General features: G+C 40.1%; 1 protein-coding gene across 2 annotated transcripts in view; it reads left to right on the forward strand.

Moving 5' to 3' along the window:
* Positions 1-1,086: 1,086 nt before the first annotated feature.
* The window catches only part of CHRDL1 (chordin like 1), a 38,068-nt gene continuing 14,713 nt past the window's right edge, over positions 1,087-24,441 (forward strand). The window contains exons 1-5 of one of the 2 annotated variants that reach the window (XM_056491603.1): positions 1,087-1,609; positions 4,391-4,536; positions 6,168-6,280; positions 10,158-10,251; positions 23,606-23,751. In XM_056491603.1, coding sequence (XP_056347578.1) covers positions 4,410-4,536; positions 6,168-6,280; positions 10,158-10,251; positions 23,606-23,751 — 480 coding nt within the window. In that variant the 5' untranslated portion in view covers positions 1,087-1,609; positions 4,391-4,409. The remainder of the gene's footprint in view (positions 1,610-4,390; positions 4,537-6,167; positions 6,281-10,157; positions 10,252-23,605; positions 23,752-24,441) is intronic. The other variant, XM_056491604.1, reaches the window with a different exon arrangement.

Consider the following 24,441-nt stretch of genomic DNA (forward strand, 5'->3'; position numbering starts at 1 on the left):
AGTGGCTCTTCCAAAACTATCAGTCTGCAGCCATAGGCATCACACGGAGGACTAAGAGCTTTAAGGAATGTTTTTTCCTTAGGAACATGGATTACTGCCTGCACAGCAAGGCAGACTGGCAGAGAGACACAGAAGTAGGCAGGGAGCAGTGTTTTCAAAATGCTTAACTCCGGAACTTTATCTTTTCAAAATTTAATATTAAAAGTTATATAGTTGCATTTGACTGACACACAGCCTTGATTACTCAAAAAGTCACACTACAAAAGCCTTAGTAAGTCATCTATCTTTTCCTCATGCTAGTGTAAGGTTTCACCATACACTGTACCTTCAGTGCTCTGTCCAGCTAAGGTATAATGGAGAAACTAAAATTCTGCTCTATTTTCAGCCTTCTGAAAGCATCTACTAAGTCTGAGAGGTGTATGACCTCCCAGCAGTGCTTCCCAAACACCCTGGTCCCAAACTAGGGGAAGTCGGCTGTAATTTGTTTCTCAACATGATGTCTTTTCATACCTCACCCTTTTTCTCAGATCATTTGTTAAGAGTTCACTGATTAGTTACAAGGACTACAAGAAGACAGAAAAAGAATGTTTGACCGAGCATATAATGAGTCATGGGTTTAATTTAGTTCCACCAGAATCTCAATGTGACCTTGAAACCTTCTAACACAATAAATCAGACCAGAGGGTATCAGCTGAAGGTGTCTGGCAGATCCCAGTGTATGCTAACTCCGTCGGGTCTACTTCGGAGGGCACCCCGCCTAGGAGAAGCCCATAAAGAGCCGTCTCGGTGTGTAGTCCGCTCTCCAAGAAGGCCGCCCGTGGGGCTCTATTCCCGCAGAGGAAGAGTGGCCACGATCACTCAACTCGCAGCTCGTTTGAAGGCACCGGAGCACGGCCCCACCGCCCGGGTGCGGGTCCCGCGGTCCGCAGCTGATTCTGCAGGCGGGAGGACGGCCCGAAGGGCAGACCGGCTTCGAGCCCCGTGTCCAATGTTTCCCCTCTGCGCGGCCCCCCATGGCGGAGCTGCCCCACCCCGGCCGTGTTAGTCACGCTGCTGTGCCGGGCGGCGGGCGCGGGGCGCGAGCGGGGAGGGGGCCGGGGCGGAGGCGGACCTGCTCACCCCGCCTCCCGCCGCCGGTCGCTGCTGGCGGGGCTGCGAGGCAGGACCCGCCGCCGAGCATCCGCCGGCCTCGAGGTCTCGCTGTACTCCCCGCCGGGACAGGAGGCGGTGGCAGGTGCCCCACCCCGGGACCTTCCGGAGCGCCCACCCCGCAGCTCGGCCGTAGTGGATCCCTCCCTCTCCGCTCCCGTTCATCAGTCGGGGGTCGAGGGCTAGCGGCGGCGGTTGCAGTACCCCGTCGGTCCCCTGCTTGCCCCCCCTCCCCCACCCTTCCACCGAATCGAAGGGGATACCTAAAAGCTGCGGGAGAAGATTATGGCAACGTGAGGGAACAGAAAAGCCGCCTGGCCGGACCCCCCTGTACCCCGGCGGAGAGGAGTGCGGAGCCACGCGGTTGCCCAGCCCGAGCGCTGTTTGCGGCGGTCTCCGAGCGGAGTGGAGCGCTCCAGCCTCCGGCCCTGTGGAGTGCACGCCTCCAGATCTGCCCCAGGTTTGTGAGCTTTGCTGTCCGAGACGAGGCCTCGGCGAAGGCACGGTCTCGCTGCCGCAGCTACGCGCGAGGCCGCGGCACAGACAGCCCAGCGCGGGGACTCGACGTCTCCCGGGTGTTACGTCTGTCCCGTTTCGCCGGTCGATGTCCCGGCGCCCCCTCGGGGCAGCGCCGGCACCTGGCCGGGGCAGGGGAGCAGAGCCAAGCCGAGCTCCACTCCCGGCCCCGAGCGGAGGGGCGGGCGCTCCCCGGGCCGGCGACTGAAGGGCGGCTGTTTGCGGCCGCTGCGCAGGTGGAGACCCGCACGCCTACTACTACCTCCCGGTGGCAGCGGTCGGACGCGCTGCAGGGATAAAGCCTCGGGAAGAGAGGAGGGAGAGGGTTCGCGCTGCGGGTGATGGAGGGGAGGGCCGCCGTCGGGGCTGAGCTGTCCCCGCCGCTGCAACACCGCAGTCCCGCGCCTTGCAGCTTCTGCTAGCTGCCCTCGGCGCTGCCGTTTTTTGATTTTGCGGGTTTTTGTCACTAATAGTAAAACATGCGAAGCCGGACACTGCCTCTTACAAAACCGGGCTCTTTGGACGGCGAGGCGTTAAACAAAGCCCCATCTCCTTTATTTCACTAAGTAATTCATATAAGATGTGGATCACTTCAATTGTTTCTACAATGCAGAAAATACGTCCATAATTAACAGGCTAATACTAACTGGATTATTTGAATCCAGGAATATTTTTAGGATATGGCCTTTTGGGAAATAGAGGGAGTGTGCTAATAGTGAAAAGTATGTGTTTATATTTGGAGTAACAACAATACAGAAATTAAAGAGAATTGAGAAAGATGTCAAAAGTCTCCATCCCATTTCTGTTATTAACTCCTCCATCTCACATTACTGTGCATTTCTGAGAATAAGCTGTTTTATGTTTTCCAAGTTCCATAATGTTCTTCCTTTTGAAGACCTGGCAATTAAAATGGGTGGATTTCTGAGCCTTTCTATTCCAACTAACCAACCTAGCTAACAGATAAGGTGCTGCAAAAAAGAATAATTCTATGCCATTTATAATTATTGTTTGCTTAAGCAATCCCTGAAAGGCTGAAATACTAAAACATTCACGTTTCTGCTAGTCCAAATGATGTGCTACTGTTGTTCTCAATCTATGCATGATGTCCTGGGACTAAATTGTGTGTTTTTAATGTTAGACAGGTTCTTAAAAGAATGTTTGGCTTCAAAAAATACTCTATGTGATTTAAATATGTCGAAAGGGAAAAATTACTTAAACTCTTCTTCTGAAATTGAAACATTATTCTCAACTTGCAAAGTTGGAAAGTTGCACTTCGTAACTGGGTAGGGAGTGTGCTTTAAGGAATGTTTTTTAAAAACATTTTCAGAGGCAATTTGCAGTGTTTTGAATGAGCTTACTGAGTACAGAGTAGTGGCATAGGTTTAGTTAGTTAAGGAAGATGTCCATTGTGGTTGCGGTTTGGGAATACAGAGAATTCTTGATCAGTGAAGGCAATGAAGCCACTGATAAAATCAAATCATATACCCTTTGTAACAGTACCCTAGGCCTCAACAGTCTTAATAGGAAGATCTTCATTTTTAGGGCCTCTTAACTTGGTTGTGGTTTGGTTTTTTGAGTTATCCATCACTTTACTTATACGTATATAAATTTTTTTTTTGCCTTTATTATTTATGAGTTTGAACATATTTATATACAGTTCTGTTATTTACATGAGATCTGAAGAGGCCAAATTTGTTTACAAAACAGACTGCTCATTTTTCCACAAATGACTCTTCTTGGGTTTTTTAAACTTCTGTAAAACTAATAGTGAATCCATATCAATGCTTTTAAAATCACACCCAAATATTTCCAACTTTGTAAGTTATGGACAAATGCACTCTGGGAAGATACGACTTTTGTAATGAATGCTCATAAGCATTGGAGCATCAAAATAGTAGAATCTTAAGTTGGCTGTATTTTAAAAAACTACTTTATTAATTAGTTAATTATTTCTGTAAAATAATTCACTTGTTAAAACCCAGAAAAAAAAACCAAACCAGAATGGCACATGTAGCAAGTACAATACTAGCTTTGCACCAGACAGAGAAGAATACATTAAGCTTTACTCCACATGCAGGATTTTGACATTAAAGGTCTACAGTAATGAAGATGGCAAGTCATTCCTCCATTCTACTCTCAGCTGTCAACGCAGCAGAAGGGTTATCTCCAGAAAAATTAATTATACACAGTACCAGAACAATAATGGCTGGGAGAGGGGCAAAGGGGCGAGCTGAATAGTGGTAGAAGCCTACTAGATGTGGTGAGGAAAAGTCCCACTGGCTGCAGCAGGGCCGGTGGCTCACCCTGAACAGGGATTTCCACAGTGCAGGACCTGTACTCCAGGGACACCCAAAGTTAACTTTAGGATGAAGCAAACATGATACAACTGACACCAAAGATACATCTAAAAGTGATGCTCTACAAGAACATATACCAGACTAGTTTCTTGGGAAAGAGAACTTTTAAGAATTTAAATTGCTTACTTGCCAGATTGCTTTGAAATGAAATAAGGACAGTTTTAGAAGGAATATTCCGTTTTCAGCTTTTATGAATAGGAATGTAGTCCCTTTTCTAAAAATTAAATTATCTGAAGGCAAAGCTTCCATGAAATAAATATTCATGATACAGACATATTTTTTTTTCTTCTGGCAGTTTAGGATTTCTGTGTGCTGGATGAAATCATTGAGTATCTTACAAGATTTTACTTTTTTTTTTTTCTCAACAGCTCAACATTCTCTTCCTGGATGTTCTTTCTTTTCCTTTTGACAGTAAAGATGGAAAGAAAGTGGATATTGGAGGATTTTAATTCTATCTTTTTTGGTGTGCTCTGTCTCCTTTCCATAGATGGAGGTAAACTAGAGCAAGTAAAATGTAAGTAGACTTCAAACAAAGCTGTCACATTCACCTAAACTGGACATTTTCTTTGTATTTTCAGATGTGGTTCAGAAAAGAATGTCCTAAACCTTCTAACATTCTTCCTCCTTCTAATCCTGTATTTAGTAGAATCAGGTCACACCCACATATGGGGTACATTTTTCTAAAGCTGTACAGGTTACAGTGCGTCATAAAGAACATAACACATCAGTAGGAGAATCTGTTTTGTTTCAAATATCCTGAGTCAAGAGCATGCTTAGTTCTATTTAGTAACCTCTGTAAACATCTGACAGATTATCTGAATCTGTCCCATGTGTAAGACTATTGTGCTGAAGTTTTCAACTAGTGTAAAGCTTGTCCAAGACTGTTTTGTTATTTTGTGAAAACAACCTCATATGAACTGGATTAGATTCTCAACATCCTTTGAAAATATTAGGAGTCTCTTAAAAAACTGCAAAGCCTGTCATCTGTGGGAGATGTTAACGCATTTCAGAAATTATGGCAAGAAGGAATAGCTACCCAGATAAGTCTAGGAGTTATTGACTGCTTCAGCCTTATTACTAAATCCCTCCCTACCTGCACAGATTGGGTTTTGGCCTCCTTCTTACAAAAGACATTATTTGCCCTTGAGAAATCATTAAAATTTTTAGCTTTAGTCTCAGCAGCTTCTGCTTCCATGGAAATACATGTGGGGAAAACAAAAGAGACTGAGTTCCAGGAAAGCCTTCTGCCCCATTGAATACACTCACAGGAAGACCATGTGCAGAAACCTTGTTCAAAGAAAGAACAGTGTGAGAAATTACCAAATTCCAGTTGTCTGCTTTTTCATATGTGTTTCATTTGTCATGCTTCTATGTGAAGGAAAAGTAAATCACAGCTTCTGCTAATAGTCCCTAGCTCTGGCTACTTTCTTCTAGCTCAGTAAATGTAAAGACTGTGCCTGACTTGGATCATCACCTGCATGATGAGTATTTTGTTAAGATACCCTGAAGTATAATCTGTACTGTGGGTAAGAATTTAACTGAATTTGGATATCGTTAAGGTGACAGAAAGGAATTCCCACATGTAAACACATAAAAAACACCCTTTTATTTTAGAGATTTGAAGTTTCAATATAAAACCATAATGTGACAGGAAGGGACGGGACAATAATGTCTGACAGGATTCAGACGTGGATTTCTGCAACTGCAAGATCAGAAGTGCTTAGTGAACAAAAGATCTTAAAATAATTTGAAAGCTGATGCATAAGTTATTTCACTATCTCTCTGCAGTACAACGTGGGATTTTCCTGAGTTGGACCAATTGCTTTGGTTTTGCAGTGAAGAGGTTTTGTTTCTTATTAGCCTGTCTGAGTGATCAGGCACTTAAATTTTCTTACCCAAACAGGTGAAAGGATAAACTCACCTTTATACATCATTTTAGGAGTTGCAATTTTGGAAAAATGAGAGACCATGTCATTTATTTTCGCTTGGGAGGTTAGAAAAAACAGCATGTACAATTAAGGGTCTTTCTGTTGTGTGTTGTATAATTCTCTAGGAAAAGAAAAACTCTGCACATCTAAATATACCTCATAAACATGGAATGGAAGTTTTCATTCATAGCTCTTTCAATTTTTTACTGTTTTACAGATTCTGATACATACTGTGTGTTTCAAGATAAGAAATACCATGTAGGAGAAAGATGGCATCCTTATCTAGAACCCTATGGCCTTGTTTACTGCGTTCATTGTCTTTGTTCAGAGGTAGGACTGACGAGTTATTGAAACTACAACTCCTACTTGCTTTGTTGACTAGAATCCTTCCTGATGTAGCTACCATTTGACAAAACCCAAACCTGTTTTCACTAGTGGGTCCTGGTCTTGCTGCAGGAAATAGAGGCAGGTGATCCTGGTGAAAGGAAAATATTAACAGAGAAGACCAATACTGGCAAAAAATACTTGCATAGCATAGACAAAAAAAAAAAATGACTCCTTAATTAGCCAGAAGCTTTGTGGATGCTAGGCATTGCATCTCGACCGATCAGGTCCCACTACCTAAGTATAATCTTTGCAGTTGCACCAATATGGATGATTGTGCTGAACCTGACTTTCGTACTTTGATCTATGTACAGTGCCGACACCTTCCATTCAAAGCATCTGCTGCCCTAAAGTGCTGAAGAAACAGGCTTAGATATCACTGTTAGTAAAAGTCAGTCAAAGAAAAATGAGATGATGAAACACGAGAAAAGGTTATGGGGAGCAGAGAGAATTGGATAGAGCATGAAAGAGCTCTCATCAGTTGATGGCTGATGCAAAAACACAGGAGTCAGAGATCCCCATAGTATGTCATATGCAGCTGGGAGGAGGCACAAAAATGAAGGCAGTTTATGTCTGTTGAGTACTTTAAAATAAACAATAAGGGATCTTAATCACTAACACATGAGACACTCCAGATGCTGAGTTGTGTCTGCTATATTTAATGCAGAATAAAGTGTTCCTTGCTATTTTCCCTCCCTGCAAGTGTCATATACTGGGTCCCTGTGCAGCATTTGCTCTGAGGGAATCTGCTACTACAGTTCAGTGTACAAACAATAGTCCCACAAGTTTAGCTGCAGAATGCAGCTGTGAGAGAAAAAAACAATGTAGTAGAAAGGGAAGGGAAAGTCTTTGTTTAGAGCAAAAAGGAGTTTCCACTCAGCTTTTGTTGATGTATATGCAAAGTTGAAAACTCCCTCAAGAGTTTGTGTGGAGTAAAACACTCATTAAATGGGAGAATGTATCTTGGGAGGAGGGGAAAAAATTCACTGGAAATCCTAGAGGTCTGGATGCAAATAAATGCTCAGTGATTTTTAGAGAGATGTTAGACACTTTGGAGGGATAGGAAACTGCCTGATCATCTCCTCTAGACAACAACATTACTGGAACCCAGGCATACCCACACACTGAACCTCCAAAAAGCAGTCAGTATCTGTTTAATTTTTGACTTGGGTGTGGAAGACAAAGTGATAGTTCAGGGCAGCAGGTTTAGTAAAGAAGGAAATACCACCATACTGCTTATGGTAGTTCCCAGTACATGCAACTCAGAAGTGGATTGGACTCTAATCCCTTGTTTGTTGTGTTTTACCTTTGTTGTACCATGGGGATGCTAAATGTAATCTGGGATAACTTCAGTACTGAGGATGCTGAGGGATGTCTTGAATGTAGTCTTGTCGTCTAGAAGGAAGATTACAAATAACAACTGTGGCATCCACCCTCTCCTTTGAGCTTTGTCATGGCCAAAATCATGCCCATAGAGCACTGATCTACCATAAAAGCTCCTGAAGCTTCATCAGTTTCATGAAGTTTCCTTCAGGAAACCCTCAACAATTTATAATTTTAACAAAATATAGGCATTAGAAAACATATCATGACATAGCACAAGCACAGACCATAAACCAAATATGACAGCGTAAAAGATTAAAGTAAAGTGTGCTACAGATAGCAAGTAAGAGAGATCTAAGTGTAAAGCACGTATGATTCCCTGGCAGGTAGGCAGAGAATCTGTAGAGTCTGATGCAGCAGCTGAGTCCCTCACACTGCAGAGAAAAGCAAAAAAATCCTCAGGGGTCTCTATATCCAGTGTATCAAAATGTCTTTGTTGGCCACAGATATTGTGATCCACATGATGTCTGCACAAAAGTCACATCAGCCAGGCAACAGACAGAGATCTCTGCTCTGTCTCTAAATAGTCTGTCTGTCCATACCCCTGCACACACGTTTCTGATGTTTAAGAAAAAGGTGAGGCAAATTAACTAAATAAAGGCTAAGTTATTCAGCCTGGCATTAAAAAAAAAAAAAAAAAAAAAAAAAAAGCAGCTTTCCTGTTTTTGTGTGTATACAGCATTGTGTTTTTACAACTTATAAGTTACATACTTAAGCCAGAATAAAACTAAACATAATTCAGTATTCTTACCATGTTCCCCCTTCTTTTTACAACACCTCCTCCATCCCCAGTCCATAGTGGAGCCTGTTGACTGTTACTGTCAAGTAAAACTGAGCACTTACAATTTGTCAGATCATTATTTGACTCCCTAAAATAAAGCAGTTTGTTGTTTTTGCTTGTGTTCGTAGTCATATCTGCGGACCTCAGGCTAAATGACCAACACTCCATTGATGCAGAATGTACCTGATGCAGAAATGTGACCTTGGCCGTGGATTAGAGAGACTGACCAGCTCTTGAGTCCTGCTCTGGTCAGTGGGGCTGTTCTCCCAGATATCACTGTGAATGTAGGCATAAGATCAGTCTCACTGATCAATGAAAATATCTCTGTCCTGCAGCACACTGTGGAGTCTGGCTGGCACTGTGGAGGAGCAAAGTTGGCCTGTAGAATTTTATCACAGCTGATCATTCACAGAAAGTAAACATTCACCTTAGGAGATTCCGCAGGATTTAAAATGAAAAAGAGTGAGGTCATAGAACGGGACCAGTCAGCAACATGAAGCCAGTGCAGGCAGTGGCATCCTTTCTTTAACAGCAGTGCTTCACAGACTCCCATGTCTGCTGGGGAAGCAGCTGTGCAGACCAGGGATAGTCCCTATTCTGTGAAGATCCTACAGTCTAAAATTTGCTCCTCTTCTACAAAATCAGTATATTTCATTTCAGTTCTTATTGAAAACAGATAGTGATGATAATTTTTAGTGTCTCTTTCCAAAGCAGATGCACAATTGTAGTTTGTGGCTAGAAATGATCTAACAGTAGGATTCCAGCCTGTGGTCTGCAATATTTGTCAATGAATTGTTTTGAAAGAGATGACTAGAAAGGCCTATACATCTTCTGTCTAGGGGAGTCTGCACATCCACTGAAAACATTTCAGTGATCCAGAAGGCATATGAAAATAAAGTGGGTTTAGTCCTGACACCACCTAAAAGTACAGTCATAACTTAATGTTCATGCTGAAAGATCTTTCTTGTTATAAACATGAGCAACTCAGAGGTAAATTAAGAGGATGAATTATAGATGGGAAAGGGGAATTTGAAATGGATGGTCTTTCCTGGTTACATACACTAGAGAATGAAAATTCCTTGTGTTCTAGTTATAAACCAAACTTAGATGTGGTCAAATAGAATATTATGTTAGTGACATGAATAATGAACCCTATTCCCAAGACTTAAGTCATACTTCTTAGAAAAATGGCTACTTACCGTCTGGGTTTTTTGTCTGCTGAGAAAGCAATAAAATGAAAACAAAAGACTCTCCACAGTTTTCAGGAACAATTACAAATGCTATTGTCTCTTGTGGTCTTGAACCCTCAGTAGGGGATATCTCAGAGACCTACCATTTATCTATGTCTTAGTTTTGGAAATGCAATTCCTAAGCATAATCTGCTCAAAAGGAAAATACAAATGAAAGGAAAAAGAGAAATGGAGATTGTTGCTATCCATTTTTAGACACTTCCTCTGATTTTAAGATTTTTAAGGATTTCTGACCTCCAGCATAAATTCAAAGGCGGTGGAAGTATCTGGGCATATCTTGGTGTGAGTGAAACCAGAATGTTGTAAAAAGGCATTTAATAAAAAAAAGCTTGGATGTAGAGTAGAGAACACAGAAATTTGTAAGATAGCACATTTCATTAAAATACTATGTACTATGTTCTACCTGCAGAATGGAAATGTTTTGTGCAGCAGAATAAGATGCCCAAGTCTACACTGTGCTTCCCCTGTGCATGTACCACAGCTGTGCTGCCCACGATGCCCAGGTAATTCCTAGTGACAAATAGTCTTTTCTGAAATAGTCGTTTTAATATGCTCAGTAACGACAAAATTAAATATATATTGTGGAAAACTTCTGTGAAATAAACATCCTCCTGTCCCATTTAGGTCATGAGAGGCTTGTTCTGCAGTAAGTTACGGTATTTCCCATGGTGTTTTCTGTTTAGGAAATCAGAAGTATAGATTTGTGAAAGGATCAGGTAAGCTACCAAGTCAAATCACCTACCATCCAGGCAGAAAGTAGCAGTTGTTTGTTTCATTGACTGTCCATTTCAGACTCCTTATCTCTAAACTCTATCACAATAAACCATCCCACAAACTTCCTAGGTTTCTGGTTTTGGTGCTTTTCATAAGAGCAGGCCAAAATATATGGTTATTTTCAATGGCTATCTGTTAACAAGCAATTCAAAACTGCTTTGGCAAATGTGCATTTGTATAGTGTCACTGTACAACCGGTCTGGTAATGTTCACCTTTTACTTCTCAGGTTCCAGGCATAGTTTCATAATTAGTAGAGACTGTTGTAAATCATAGAAGCAGTGCTGTACAAGTTTATGACTATATAAATCTGTTGGATATGTATTCTCCAGACTGTACATTTATTATATGCTCATTATTAAGAGCCACTGTATGAAAGAGACTAAGTAGGATCTTTCACGAGCTTGTTCCAGCATTCCTGACCTAATGACCTACCATGGCCTAATGGCTGGTAGATTTGACTGGAGCTTTTCCCTGAACATCTGTCTTAGTGGCACCCCACATTTCCATTTATAAAAGAGTATTCATGCATCATCATAGAACGGAGTTTTATTTTACTTTCTCCAGGGAGTTTAATTGTCTGAGGAAAACAGCTGTTCCCTCAGCAAAACCTGACAAGCAGGAGGCAGTAAGTGCACAATGGCAGAGTGCACAAGAAGGTTACTGTTCAGGTGGGATGGATGTTTTCACTGCACTTACTGGATAATAAATGGTACCCACATGTCAGTTTTGGGTTGGAGTCATCTGCCCAGGTAATTATATACACTCTCTATCAGATATGTGTATCAATATCTGATCTAGGTATCTAGAATCCTTTTTTTGACCAATGACAAGGAACCATTTTGAGCTTATAACTCATCTGATGCTGTGATGCTGTGTTTGTGTCTTAGCATGAGATTGAGGCCATTCAACTTTGAATCCAACTCTTTGGGGCTGGAATGTCCAACTGATGATTGGTATTTTCTCTGTAATGGTCTACTATGTAAGAAAGAAAAATTTCTAAGGTAAAATTACTTCCTTGGCCAACTAGAACTTAGTAAAATAGTAAAGTGCTAGGAACACAAACCTTTCTTTTGTTTCCAGATCAAAAGAAGGACTGGTGTGCTGGTGTACCCAAAATCTAGTCTGTTTTTCCAGCTAATATAAGCTTCAGTTGGGAACACAATCATCTAGATACCCATTACAGCTGTTGGAAATGTGAGGGTGATGCATCCTGTCACCCAGACTGAGAAGACTTTTTCCGCTGATTATTTAAGGAACACAGGAAAACTGGATACTTACTTTCTTGACAGTCTAATTTAAATCACAGAAGTCCTTCTCAATAATTGGCCTTTGCAATCAGGAACTTTTTCTATTTTTTTTTTAGTATCTTCATATCTTATTTACTATAGAAGCAGAATTACTTCTAGATTGTTTGGTTTTGCTTCAAGTGCTCCTTGGCAATGAACTGTTTTGGCTTTTTTCTGTTCATGAGCTTGATACCTATGATACCTCATGATACCTATGAAGATTTTAAAACATTCTGTTGTGATCTAGTAAAGAAGAGTAAGGCCCCATGTAAACTCTCATGTCCATTTTATCAAGGTTCTTTCTATTCATAGTCTTCAGCTGGAATTTTGTACTCTATGTTTAAACTGATAAATATGGAAAATTATCGGAATGAGCCTTTCCTGAATTGTGATCTATTATCTTCTCTTAGCTGCTCCTAAAGTCTGTTTGTAACCAATCTGCTACAAATGATGGGCCATTACATTGCTAGTTGTGCACTATCTTATTAAAAATGTGAGTCCCACTAAGGTCCATTTTCTCCCTAATTGAATCTGTAACAATGTTAGGCAAAAGAGAACCAAGAGTCTCCTGTGATTTCAGGGGTTATTTGCATTCTGCTTTCTGCAATGGTTATGTGCATCATACTTGGTGCTCTGTCTTCAATGGTAATTGTTCATGCGTGATCTGAATAGGTATCTCAAGCATTCTTGCAGGTCTTATGCCAACTTTCCAGTCCTATGTGTCTGACATACAATGCTTTTTGTGCAACATTTCATGATATGTAGGAAATTGACTTCTCTCATTTTCCTGGTTGTTTTTCAACAGAAGGTGTGAGAGCTCTGGCCATTTGCCATCCATGTGAATTTCTCGTGTAAATGCTCATTATATCTGTCACATATGTCTCCCCTCCATTTCTCAAGCTGTATTACAGAAATGAGTGCTGCTAGTCAGAGTGACTGGGGCTCTTCTCTTACCTCTCTGCAGGCCTTCTAGAGTGTAACTGTGCAAATCATTGTCTCCTTGTTTAATGAAGCAGAGGTAATGCCAGGAAGCAGCATCTTTCATTGGACATTGAACTTTTTAGCTACCTAAGTGAAGGAGCTTTTGAAAGGATCCCTTTGAGAAAAGCTGGCATTGCTCTCTCCCTGGAATTAATGTCTTCTGCATCCTTAGTGACACTGGACTCACTGACACAAAGAAATGCAGTCTTTGTATCCTGTCTCCCTGGCACCAGACCTCATGAATCTTAAGTAGTTTTCAGACATATGTTATGAAGCATCTTCTATCAGTGGTTCACCAGCTTCTATCACAGATTCCCTGCTAACCTTTCTTTTTTTAAACCTATTCTTTCTAGCATTGGCAAAATCCAGACCTTGTTTCTTATATGGATCTATATATTCCTTCCTTTTGCAGCTCTGAAAAGTATTTTACTATCTGAACTATATTCTTCTTATCAATACACATATGCAACAAAAAACCTAGGGTCATATGAATTGGGATTCTTTTTACACGCTAGTGAGATCCAAAGGACATCACATGCTTCTGAGTTTGATTTCCTTCCTTCCACCTCAGGATGCTCCAGGCATCATCAGAGGAGAGGTGATTTGTAGTCAGGGAGAGACCATCACCATCCTTCTTAGATCTGGATCAGCTCTTGACCTAGAGTGGACTTCAGAGCTTCTGCCTCCTATCATGAAAAAATAAACTTCATGTATGTGTTCTTCAAGCATTTAGCTGTGGCTGTCTTTTATGGCACTTCTATGGACAATGCCTTTAAAGCTGAACATTTATTGTAGATTGTATAATTTCTACATTCAACAATTATGAATCAAAGTATTTAGAGTCTAGCTAAAGATCAAATATGTAAATCTAAGAAAAGCTTACATCAGACCAAAAATTCACAATTGTAGGATTTAGGAAGGGTTTCCACATTGCATTTGATGGTTCGCTTTTTCAGCAGATAAGGATGGAATGAATGTATGAATCAGCCCATTTGGCACCAGTGTTTTCTAAGCTTGCTGCGCCGACTAAAAACACTGCCTTCCAAGAACATTCGTTATTAGTAACATGTTTAAGTTTAAGCTCCTTTAGTACTATTGTTTTTCTTTATCAAATTCAAACCACTTTCCTGATGTACTTTTGTTCCTCTTTAGATACAGAAATTCCAGGTGGCACCTATGTACATAGCTGGTCTAAAAATGTACCAGATGAGGTATTTCACAACAGTGGGCTGACAACATCACCTAAAAATAAGTTTGGCTCTGTCTGCATGATAGACTACAGCATGACCCAGTAGTACCTGAATCTTTGAACTAACTATTTTAGATCCTGGAACAGCACAGGACTTACTGTGCTGAAGAAGCTGTGCTCACTTGCTGAAGAAGCAGGAAAAATGTGCCTGCCATGAGCTCAGTGACTGAGCTAGTCTAGGTGACACCCTGCTCTCTGCAGTGTTGATAAGGACTCAGTATTGCGAGGTGCAGGGCATGTACAGCACCTGTTGACCTGACAGACATTTTATAAGTAAATACAGAGCATATGTGTAGTGCACCACATCTTGTACTGAATTACAACCAAAATCTTCAACTCTGGATGTTGGAATGCTCTGGTGGAGTGATTTTTCTGTTGAAGAGTGCACATACATTAAACCATTTGGTGAAGAGGCTTTGGGTTCTACCCAGCTCACACACCAGAGCTCCCAGGATTTCAGTTATAGTCTTCTTACCCTTCCATTCCTGAACACTTTTGGGATGGAGGAAGGGATACTATGCCCAGCTCTTCCATTCTCTGTGCAACTCTTCTTGTTACCACCTACCCTTCTCATATCAGCGAGAGTCCTAACAATGGGTAATTATCTGATAGTAAAAATTAATTATTTATTTGGAAGTAAATTTGGTTTAGAAATATAATGGTACAGGCATTCCAGGAAGATGTATAATTTTTTCCTATTGATGTGTGCTTAGATAATTTGATTTGGTTTGTGATTTGCCTTTATCACTACCTTCACAAGGAATGTTTGCTATCACAGCCAGATTGAGGTTGTTGCTTGTTTCCATTCTGCTTTTTTGACCATAAAAAATTTTTAGAAATCTATCTGTATATCAGCATCCAAAATGCATTTGAAAAAAATACAAATCATCCCACATGGATGACAGAACTTCAGTTCTTTGGACTGACATGATAGGATAGGATAAGCTGCTCAGAATTTTTCCGACATAACTTCCAAGACCTTCAAAGAGACTTCAGAGAGTATTTAGAATGCACCAAAAGTTTCATTTAATTTGTTTTTTTGCAGGAGAGTGATTGGTGGATTCATATAATATTTTAACTTGAGAGCAGAAATTAAACTAGAGCAACCTAGAAAGTGTTTTATGAGCCCTTCAGAGTTGCTGGGCAGTTGATAGGCAATTTTTTATGCAACTATAAAAGAAAACACAGGAAATTAAGCTGCAGAAAATATATTAAAATAATGTGAAGGGCTTGACTTTAGCCCTAGAAAGATAAAATATAAGCAACAGCCTTTTGAATGTTTAAACAGAAACTACATCTTTGCCTAGAATTTGGATGTAAGTTCATAGTGTTTAGATAAGGTGCTACTAGTTCCTCCAAGCAATGAATTTCATACACTTTCTACCATCTGACCATATTAAAGACTAGCTGTGGTGATTAACTCTGAATTACCCTGGAGTTTTTAGAGCTTAACTTGGTCCTTAAAGTTATTTTGATGTTAAGCGTTTTGTGGCTTAATATCATTGACACCTGCACCTCCAAGAGGCACATATGGATTTTATTTAGAGCTTGTGTTTGCAGTTTTTGGATAGTGCATGACTTTTCCATTCATTATTATTGTCAGCCTCTTCCACTGCTTTGAAGACAACATCATTGCACAGCTTTGGTTGGTTGTTAAAGGAACCTTTACACATAATTTTAATTTGTAATATTACAAATTTACAAAACAGATTTCTAATAATTTGGGTTGTGATGCATGACTGAGGGAAAAGGCTAAATGCACATGGACTCACGTTTGATCCACTTTCTACTGTAGTCAATCAACAGATTTCTATTAACTTTGATTGTTTTTGGACTCAGTCTTCTATGAGAACAGATGCAGTTACTGACTATGATGTAGTCTTTCTTTCTAGAAATATTAAGGAATATGGTAGAAGTATAAGACAGAAGATGAAAGGGGAAGCTGCCTTTTTCCTTTGCCACACAGAGCAGATATTTGGGCCCGGTTCCAAATATAGTTCAATGAACTTCATATCAGACCTTGAGGTGACACATTCATGTAGAATGAAAACAAAAGTAGAGGGAAGAAATTAAGCAAAAGAATTTTTAATAGGAAGGAAATCCATTTGGTCTCGTATGCTGTGGTACCATTCTCCAAGGACCTCAGCCACAAAGATTGCTTAAAATAATCCTAGCTGACCCCTAAAAGCTAACCCTTCACTGAAACAGTGTAACAGGTTTTCTCTGTCTGAAGTTCCTATATTTTCATGAGATGATCAATGAGGGCTTAATTCTGGTGATGAAGTAGGTCTAGAATATTTGTGTTTTACCCTACTTGATGTGAAAATGGTAAAAACTTTTTTACCACTTTAAGAAAAGTCTCCTTTCAGCAGTTGGTGGTTTTGACCTTGTAACAGTCAATTTGCAATAGCAGTTTATTCCCCCATGTGCTGCTAGCTCTCTGGGCTCAGTTTAGATATCCAGCCCTGAAGGTGTTCTAGGAGCAAGTCTGGAATGTGTAGAACTGACTTAGAGGTGTTGACAGGTTTCCTGCCTTTCTGAGGCAGCAATATGCAAGAGGCTTTTACAGATACTGAGGAAAGATGGTAGATAGGAAAATTTCTGGAAAAAATGGAGCATGTTTTATTCCAGGTCACCATGACACCTGTGCTCCACAATGTTCCTCGCTACCTGTAAGATATTCCCTATCTGCTTTCTCTTCTTTAGCACTTCTGCATTTGGCCCCTCTCACGAAGTAGCCCCGGCATAGTACCTCATACCCAAGTGGCCAAAATATGATCTTGGAACATTTCCTGCACTGAAGGTTTTTTTGGGGATGTGAACCACCATGGCAGAATGTGGAAATCCATGTTCCTACCTATCTGCTTCTTTGCACTGACCTTTCTGGTACAAATGGGTTAGCAGACAAACATTAATTGGATCTCTGAGTACAAAGCAAACATAATGTTTTTACTGTACCTTAATTTGACTGGAACTGCAGGAAAATAGACAAGAGCTCTGTGTTATATGAAGTACTGCTATTCATGCATGAAATGCACTACATAAACACAGAAGAATATGATTTATGTGATCTTTTTTCCATATACACGAGAATCTTTTTTAAAGAATATTTTAAAGATACAGTTTATACACATAGCATCAAGGTTAGTTCAATCAACAGAGTTTTTCCAGGTTTATTCAACATAACTATGATCAAAATCTCACTGTCATTCTCCTAGAATTAATCTTTTGCAGTGGAGCATGAAGCCTATTTTGTGAGCCTTTATGCAAAACTCATCCCTATATCTTTCTGTGTGTCCATTACCCTACAGAATAGTTTGTTGCGAGGGAAAAGACCTGGACTCCATGAAAGAGGAGAATTAACTATATTTTTTTAACAAAGGGACTTAGGGGTATGTGCAACTCCTACCTGGGCAAAGAGTTTTCCAAAAGCAGGTATCAGGTAATGAAAGTACTGCCCACTTGTGTTGGGCAGTGTGTGTCCCCGAGCTGATTCAGTTTTCAAAGAATTTTCAATAAGCAAAATAGGAAGAAGTTGATACTTTGATCCTTTGATACTTGAGTCCTGTTCCCCTCTGGCAATAGAAATGCTTGTGGTCTGCACATTTCCAAAATTTTTATTTTTATTTCATAATTGCTCCTCATGTGTGGCTTCTGAATGAGTAACCTATAATTCTTAGGCAAATTTTTAGTTACAAGAAAAGTAATGCAGCCTTGCATGATGCTGTTACAACTTGAGGTGTACAGAAAGCAGCATGTGAGATCACTGGTGTCCAACGACAGTTTCCTGCACGAGGATACAGCCCAGAGAGCTCTAGAGTCCCTACTGCAACTAAACTGACACTTTCAGTTGAGTACATTAAGTAGCAAAACTGACTGGGAATACTAGGAAATGTGCAGAAGAGATGTTGGTGCAAACAGTTGTCCTGGAGTTACAGCAGAATCCAATTGCTTCTCTAGTGAATGTAGTTCCAAAACAATCCTCAGTCTCTTGGTCTGTACATGCTTATGCTCTGTGTTGATTTAGAAAACGTGTTTCATAAAATCCTCTCTGGATTCAAATTCATAATCTATCATCTGTCTGCTTTGAAAAAAACAGATTATCTGCAAAACAGTTGCCAGTATGGTAAGTTTCTTAAGGCATTAGACTTTGTGATTAATTTCATACTGTTTAGCACTATATTGTTTTTGTAAGAGTGGTTAATAAAATAGACAAACTGTAAAACCCAAGCCATACTGGGCACCCAGCCTTTCTGCTGGACACTAAAAGCATATTATTTTTTCATTAAATGACAATAGGTGATTCTGAATGTTGAAGTTTAAAAATAGTTTCTAAGCCAGCAAGCCAAGAATCTGTAGAATATTTTTAAAATGTTCTTTGCCAGATGTTCTGTTACTAAAATAAGCAATAGTGAGACTGTTAAGTACTAACATGAATGGACAGAATATTGTAGGAGAAAGGATATCATAGAGATGCAATAAAATGCCACAGACCCTTCCTAAGGTGCTGTGCAAGGTCCCAGCAGACCCTGCTGAGGGTGTCGAGTAGCATGAGCTTTGCTTGTGCCTTCACTGGCCAATGTACAGTGTTCGTTTCAGGAGAACACTCACTTCAACCTGCTGCTGATTGCAGGTCAGTACAACTAAGCACAATGACTATCAGAAAGCCAAAATGTCTCATCTCCAATGTCAAGGACCGCACAAAAGCAGCTGATTTTTTTGTTTTCAGATGTAATATCATAAACACTTCACTGATCATCATGCCATGACTGTACTGATTCTGAGGTAGTTTTCCCAGTTTGTTAGGTATTGTCCTAAATTGTTCATTAGTAATTATGCCTGGATCCTAAAGCCATTCCTAAGACAAGACATTCCCCATTTCCCAAAAAATTATATTGCTCATAGATGGTGATTGCTTTTCACTCTCTGCACATAAATGATTTTGCAGAACTTACCTGGTTTTCAGACATCAGGAACTACCCATGGAATTTGTCTGAGCTATTCAAGGGATTGGTAGCAAATAACTGATGCTCTTCTGCTTCATATCCAAGTAAGGGTAAAGCGTCTCAGGGCCAAGTTTTTATAACAGTCCAGGAAGGAATAGAATTGTAAACATAAAAACTGAAAGATGGTGTTTCCAAAACTGACTGTGATCCATGTGATACAGAATCTGTTTTTCCCAGAAGACTGAAAAGTTTGGTATGTGTACATTTTTGACTCTTCCCTCAAACCTTGGCCCTAGGACACCTCAAGTCATGGGTAGACCATAAGGAACGCAGACAGGCTTCTATGAAAAAATATGTGATTGGAGCAGTTTCCACTGAACGAGAAAATTTCCATAAAATTTCTGTGGTTTATGAAATTCATGCCTAACAGTGTTTTGTCAGACTATCAGGAAAGCATTGCTTCAGTTCACACTGAGGGAGCATCCCTTTATGGCAAACTTTGCCATACTGTTTCTTCACATGCTTTGTCAATACATGAATATGTATATGAATATACGTGAATATACATGAATACATGTCAATACATGGAATCTGTGAGCTATACTTGTATGCACTTCTAGTTCATAGTTTACTTTCACATCAAGTTGTACTACAGGTCTTAGTTGATAAAAAACCTGTTTGTATAGATCAACAGTTCCTCACAATACAAGCATCAATCTCAAACAGCATTTAAGCACATATGTTGGCTGAATCCTGAAGGAAACATTTCTACTAGCTTCATTGGGCCTGGAATTTACCTTGTGTGTATGGGACATCAGTGAAAAACAGCCCAGGTAGACAAAAGAAGCTGGACAGAATCCCATGTTTGGTAGAGAGGAATGTTTGGATATAAGGATTAAACATAGCCACCATTGTCTCCAGTTGCTTTTTAAAAAATAATTGTTTCGAAGCTAATCCATTTTTGATGTATTTTTTGATGAGTCGTATTCTGTTGTCTGTTTGTAAAATTGGAAGGATTTCTTTAGCCAGGTTTAACCTCTAAAGTTACTTACAGGATAAATTGAAATCCATATCAGGTCATGTGGAGCCCAGGTTGTACATCTTGGCTCCTGATATTACCTAATGCTAATGCAGGTGATTAATCACTGCTATCAATATTGGAGGCTCGTGGTCTTATCTTGATCATGCTAAAATGGTAGGCAAATATAAGCACGCCTCTCATCTTCCATAGAGAAGTCTGAGCTCTTACAGAATAAATGTCAGACACAGAAACAGAGATATTTCCTTTTCAATTGATGCTATAACATCTATAACCTTTACATGGTATGTTGTTTCCACTGATGTGCTAAGAATGCCAGAAAAAAACTCAGATTGAACCCAGTTAGTTAAAATTATTCACATAGATAGTTTGCCTGGCAAACAGAGGCAGCTAATTAAAGCAGTGTTAATCAGCACCATTAAAATGACAGATAAAGCTTTGGGGACTGCCGTGATTAGAAAGCAAGGTTTAGCAATAGAGCTTTGAGCAATGCAGTATATTTGCAGTTAATTAATCTGACTCTAACCTGTGTTTTCTAAGGCACAGAATAATGTATGCTAATATCAGTATTAATGACAAAATTTTTCAAAGCTTAAACATGGCACTTAATAAAATAATCCACAGTGATTCTAATTCACATTCTACAGGAGAGTATGATACCATGGGGGAGTCTGAAACCCTCTAATTAGCCATGATTTAAAAAACATTAGGAAAGAAACCAAGTCTAAGTTGAAGAAAGTTACACAACAGCAAAATTAGACAGACAGAAAAACTGCACCAGACAGAAATTATATTTGGACACAGAAAATAAACAAATCTTCCTTGCAGCTCCAGGCAAATGCTGTTTTTGGAAAGGATCAGTTATGCTCTCCAGTATGCCATCTCCAATATATGACTGTATTTTTTTGCAATAACAAGTAATGTGGTCTTGATCTGAAAACTTCTTTAAGACCTGATTCTATGCAATAATGAAATATGTTCAGTCACTTAATGTGCAGCATGGGACTCAAATCATGGTCTTACATCCTGTAATTGAAACTCACTTTTCTTACAATTATTTCATCAAATAAGACTTCAACTGCCTGAAAGGAGGTTGTAGTGAGGTAGGTGTCAGTCTCATCTCCCAAGTAACAAGTGACAGGATTAGAGGAAATAGCCTCAAGTTGTACAGGGCAGGTTTACTTTACATATATTTAGAAGGTTTTGACAGACGGGGTTGCGAAGCGTTGGAACAGACTGCCCAGGGAAGTGGTGGTATCCTCATCCTTGGAAGTGTTCAAAAAACGTATGGATATGGCACTTGAGCACATGGTTTAGTGGTGAACATGGTGATGGTACTAAGTTGACAGTTGAACTTGACAATCTTAATGGTTCTTTCCAACCTAAATGATCCTGTGATTCTCTGTGATTGATTAAAAGAAACATAGATGAAAACAACTACCTAGTGCAACTCTCTCTGTCATCATTTTCCAAGCAATAAAAGTTTCAATCTCCTCCTTCGTTACTTAGAAGCCACAGTTTAAGGGCATTGGTGATTTCCTACAGAACAGATGTGGCATATGCCAAGGTAAATCTGCGGTAAAATTTACTGTCTTCATCCAGCACTCTGAAGAGTCATGGTGAGTCATTCAGGTATTGGTCTTTGCAAATGTCAGACCACAAGCCACACACTGCTTTTGGACGGGCATCCCACGTAGGCACAGCAATGGCCTGTAGAGGCTGTGTGAACAGGGCCTCGTCTCCAGTCAAGGACTATCTGTGTTATCCTTTCATTTCTCCTTCCATTTTAATTTCTTTCCAGTCTTCTGCTCTTTCAGTTGCCCAAGGGCAAGGAGATAACTAAAGGTTTGTCAGTCTCTCCTTCTGCAAGTTCTGAAAACAATGCATTTCTATGCCAAACACAGGTGTTGTCAGGGCTCTGTACTCATAAGATTTTGGAAAGGTGTCATTTGACACTCTTGATTGCATTGAAATAATGGTGTATCCAGTGCTTCAGTTGTGGAAGTGCAAATACCAAGCATGTCAGGCAATGAAATATCAGGCAAGGAACCCTAACTAGCTGACTTCTGCCAGTCTCCTACAGAATGGACTTTGCTGACCCCATACACTCTCAAATATTGTAGTACATGTATGTTCCACTGACAGATTTGACATTTACCATTTAAAGTATTAATATTTGTTGGACCAATGCAATTAATATATGCTTTTATGGAGATCTAAATGACAGTGTTTAATGCCAGTGTATACCAGCAGGAAACTGCTTTTTCACTTGAGCTCACAGCTAAAAAATGTACATTCTGCAGTATGGTTTCACAAAACAATATCTCCAGGTTTACCTGACAGGTAATGAAAGGGACTATAGGAAAACCTGAATTTTCAGGCCAGGTTTTGTTTATGTGAAAGCCCAAACCCACTGACTGAAATTTCATCTGCATTCTTAGAAATTTGCTGTGATTTGGGCTTCAGAGAATGAGCATTTCACTGTTACTTCCACAGAGCCCTTGTTTGAAATGTCTTTTACCATGCTGAGATGCTAAATTCATGTGAATATACTACATAAATATGTAGTGCCAGGTTCACTGCCCAAGCAGTATCAAGTAACTTCATGGGTAAGCTGTACTTCCTTTGCAGAGTTTATCAACTGCTAATAGCTAAACAATCTATGGGATGTTTTAGCATAAGGTATGTAAAGCTTTATGTCTTTAAAAAACATTTAACCCATGCGGTACAGAACTCAATATGATACTGAGTTGAAGCAGGAGGTTTCAGAGTTGGATTGACAGTGCCTTATTGTACACTTTGTCATATGCACTGAATTCTGCAAAGTTCCTTCATCTGCACATCTGACATTAAAATGCATGTCAGAGAAAAATCAACTTTTGGTTAGCTTTTGGCATCTGCCTTTGACGGCCATTTTGAAAACAAAGCAGCAATGAATTGTGAAGGCTACTAGGAAAAAACACTTACTTAGTACAGAGCTCTCTTTTGGTGATCCCATTGTCTTCATTGCTGCTCCTTTACCAAAAGGTTTGTGCCTGTGAATGGCAGGGAATCATCCATGCCCTGTGGCACAACTTGCTAATCTGCAATTAAGTTCTCTCTGGGCTATAATACTAGAAATAATTTTTAAAAAGAACAATATCAGTACTCAGTACTAAGAAAGGGGAAGCCCTGCTAGAACAGGGCTATTGATAGTGGGATTCTGTGTGTATGCAGCACCTAATGCCTTTTACATTAAAGCGTGAAAGAGCCACACGTAACAAGTAGGCACATAACCATGCTCCTCTGTCCTAATACCAAATGCTACAGAACAAGGGAAAACACTGTAGACTGAGACAGGCCATTAGTGCTGGCATTGCAGTTGGTCATCAGCATCCTAGGATTAACTGGGATGGTCAGCTCAAAGTGTGATTTACCAAAGTTCAGCATGATAGTATCATATCACTTGTACTTTGCAGTATGACAAAACTTGTCCTTCCATAACAAAGGGAAATGAGAGAGAAGGGAAGTTTTTTTGCATTTATGACATTGTGAATTATTGAGAACTATTGCATGAAATGTTCCTTTCCCCTTGCTTCCAGAAGACTCCATTTTCTCAGTAAGCAGCAAAATCACCAGGAAATCCTGTGAATACAATGGCACTACCTACCACCATGGCGAAATGTTTGTGGCTGAGGGGCTTTTCCAAAATAGGCAAGCAAACCAGTGTGCCCAGTGCAGCTGCTCAGTAAGTAATATGATTTGACAGATCCCTGCTCTGTCTATGCTCCAGTTCTCCTTTCTAGAAGATGTGACACTGAAATATAAGCAGTACAGAGCAAAGGCTGGGAATTGAGAATTAATGCTGAAACTCATGAGAGTGCTCAGAGCTAGTGTGCAGTACCTGGTAAATAAATGCCAGACCTCTTAAACACAGTGCATACCCTGCATCTGCTCTAACTGAGCTTACAGTGCAAAGGCAGCAGGTAAAATATTGCTGCTTGGCATATATAGAATATTTCCCTTCAACCTAACTGGAAAATACAGCACTAAAAAAATGACTGATTTCATTTAGACTGAGCTGATAAGTAAAGAGCCCGAAGGCTGGGAGGGGGCAACTCTGAACTGGCACTAGGCCACACTCCTGAGATGTCACAATTCAAATCCAGTATATTTTAGCAGTTACACAGTGACTCTTCAGAGTATGAACCAAAATATCCCGCTCAATCCGGTCAGCTCTTCAGTATCAACTATTGGCAGCTCTCTACTTCCTCTCATAAAGTAATCATCATACTCTTCTTCATGAACTAAGAATTTCATAGGCCAGATACTGAACAGACTGCTCTCATCTAATATTCTGCTTTTGCATAGAGTGGCATTTATGTAAACATAGATTTAAGCTTGTCTATGAGGTTCTTGACCTCTGGTGCTCTAAGGC

The sequence above is a fragment of the Oenanthe melanoleuca genome, chromosome 4A (genome assembly GCF_029582105.1).
Source record: "Oenanthe melanoleuca isolate GR-GAL-2019-014 chromosome 4A, OMel1.0, whole genome shotgun sequence".
In the NCBI taxonomy this organism is placed as follows: Eukaryota; Metazoa; Chordata; class Aves; order Passeriformes; family Muscicapidae; genus Oenanthe; species Oenanthe melanoleuca.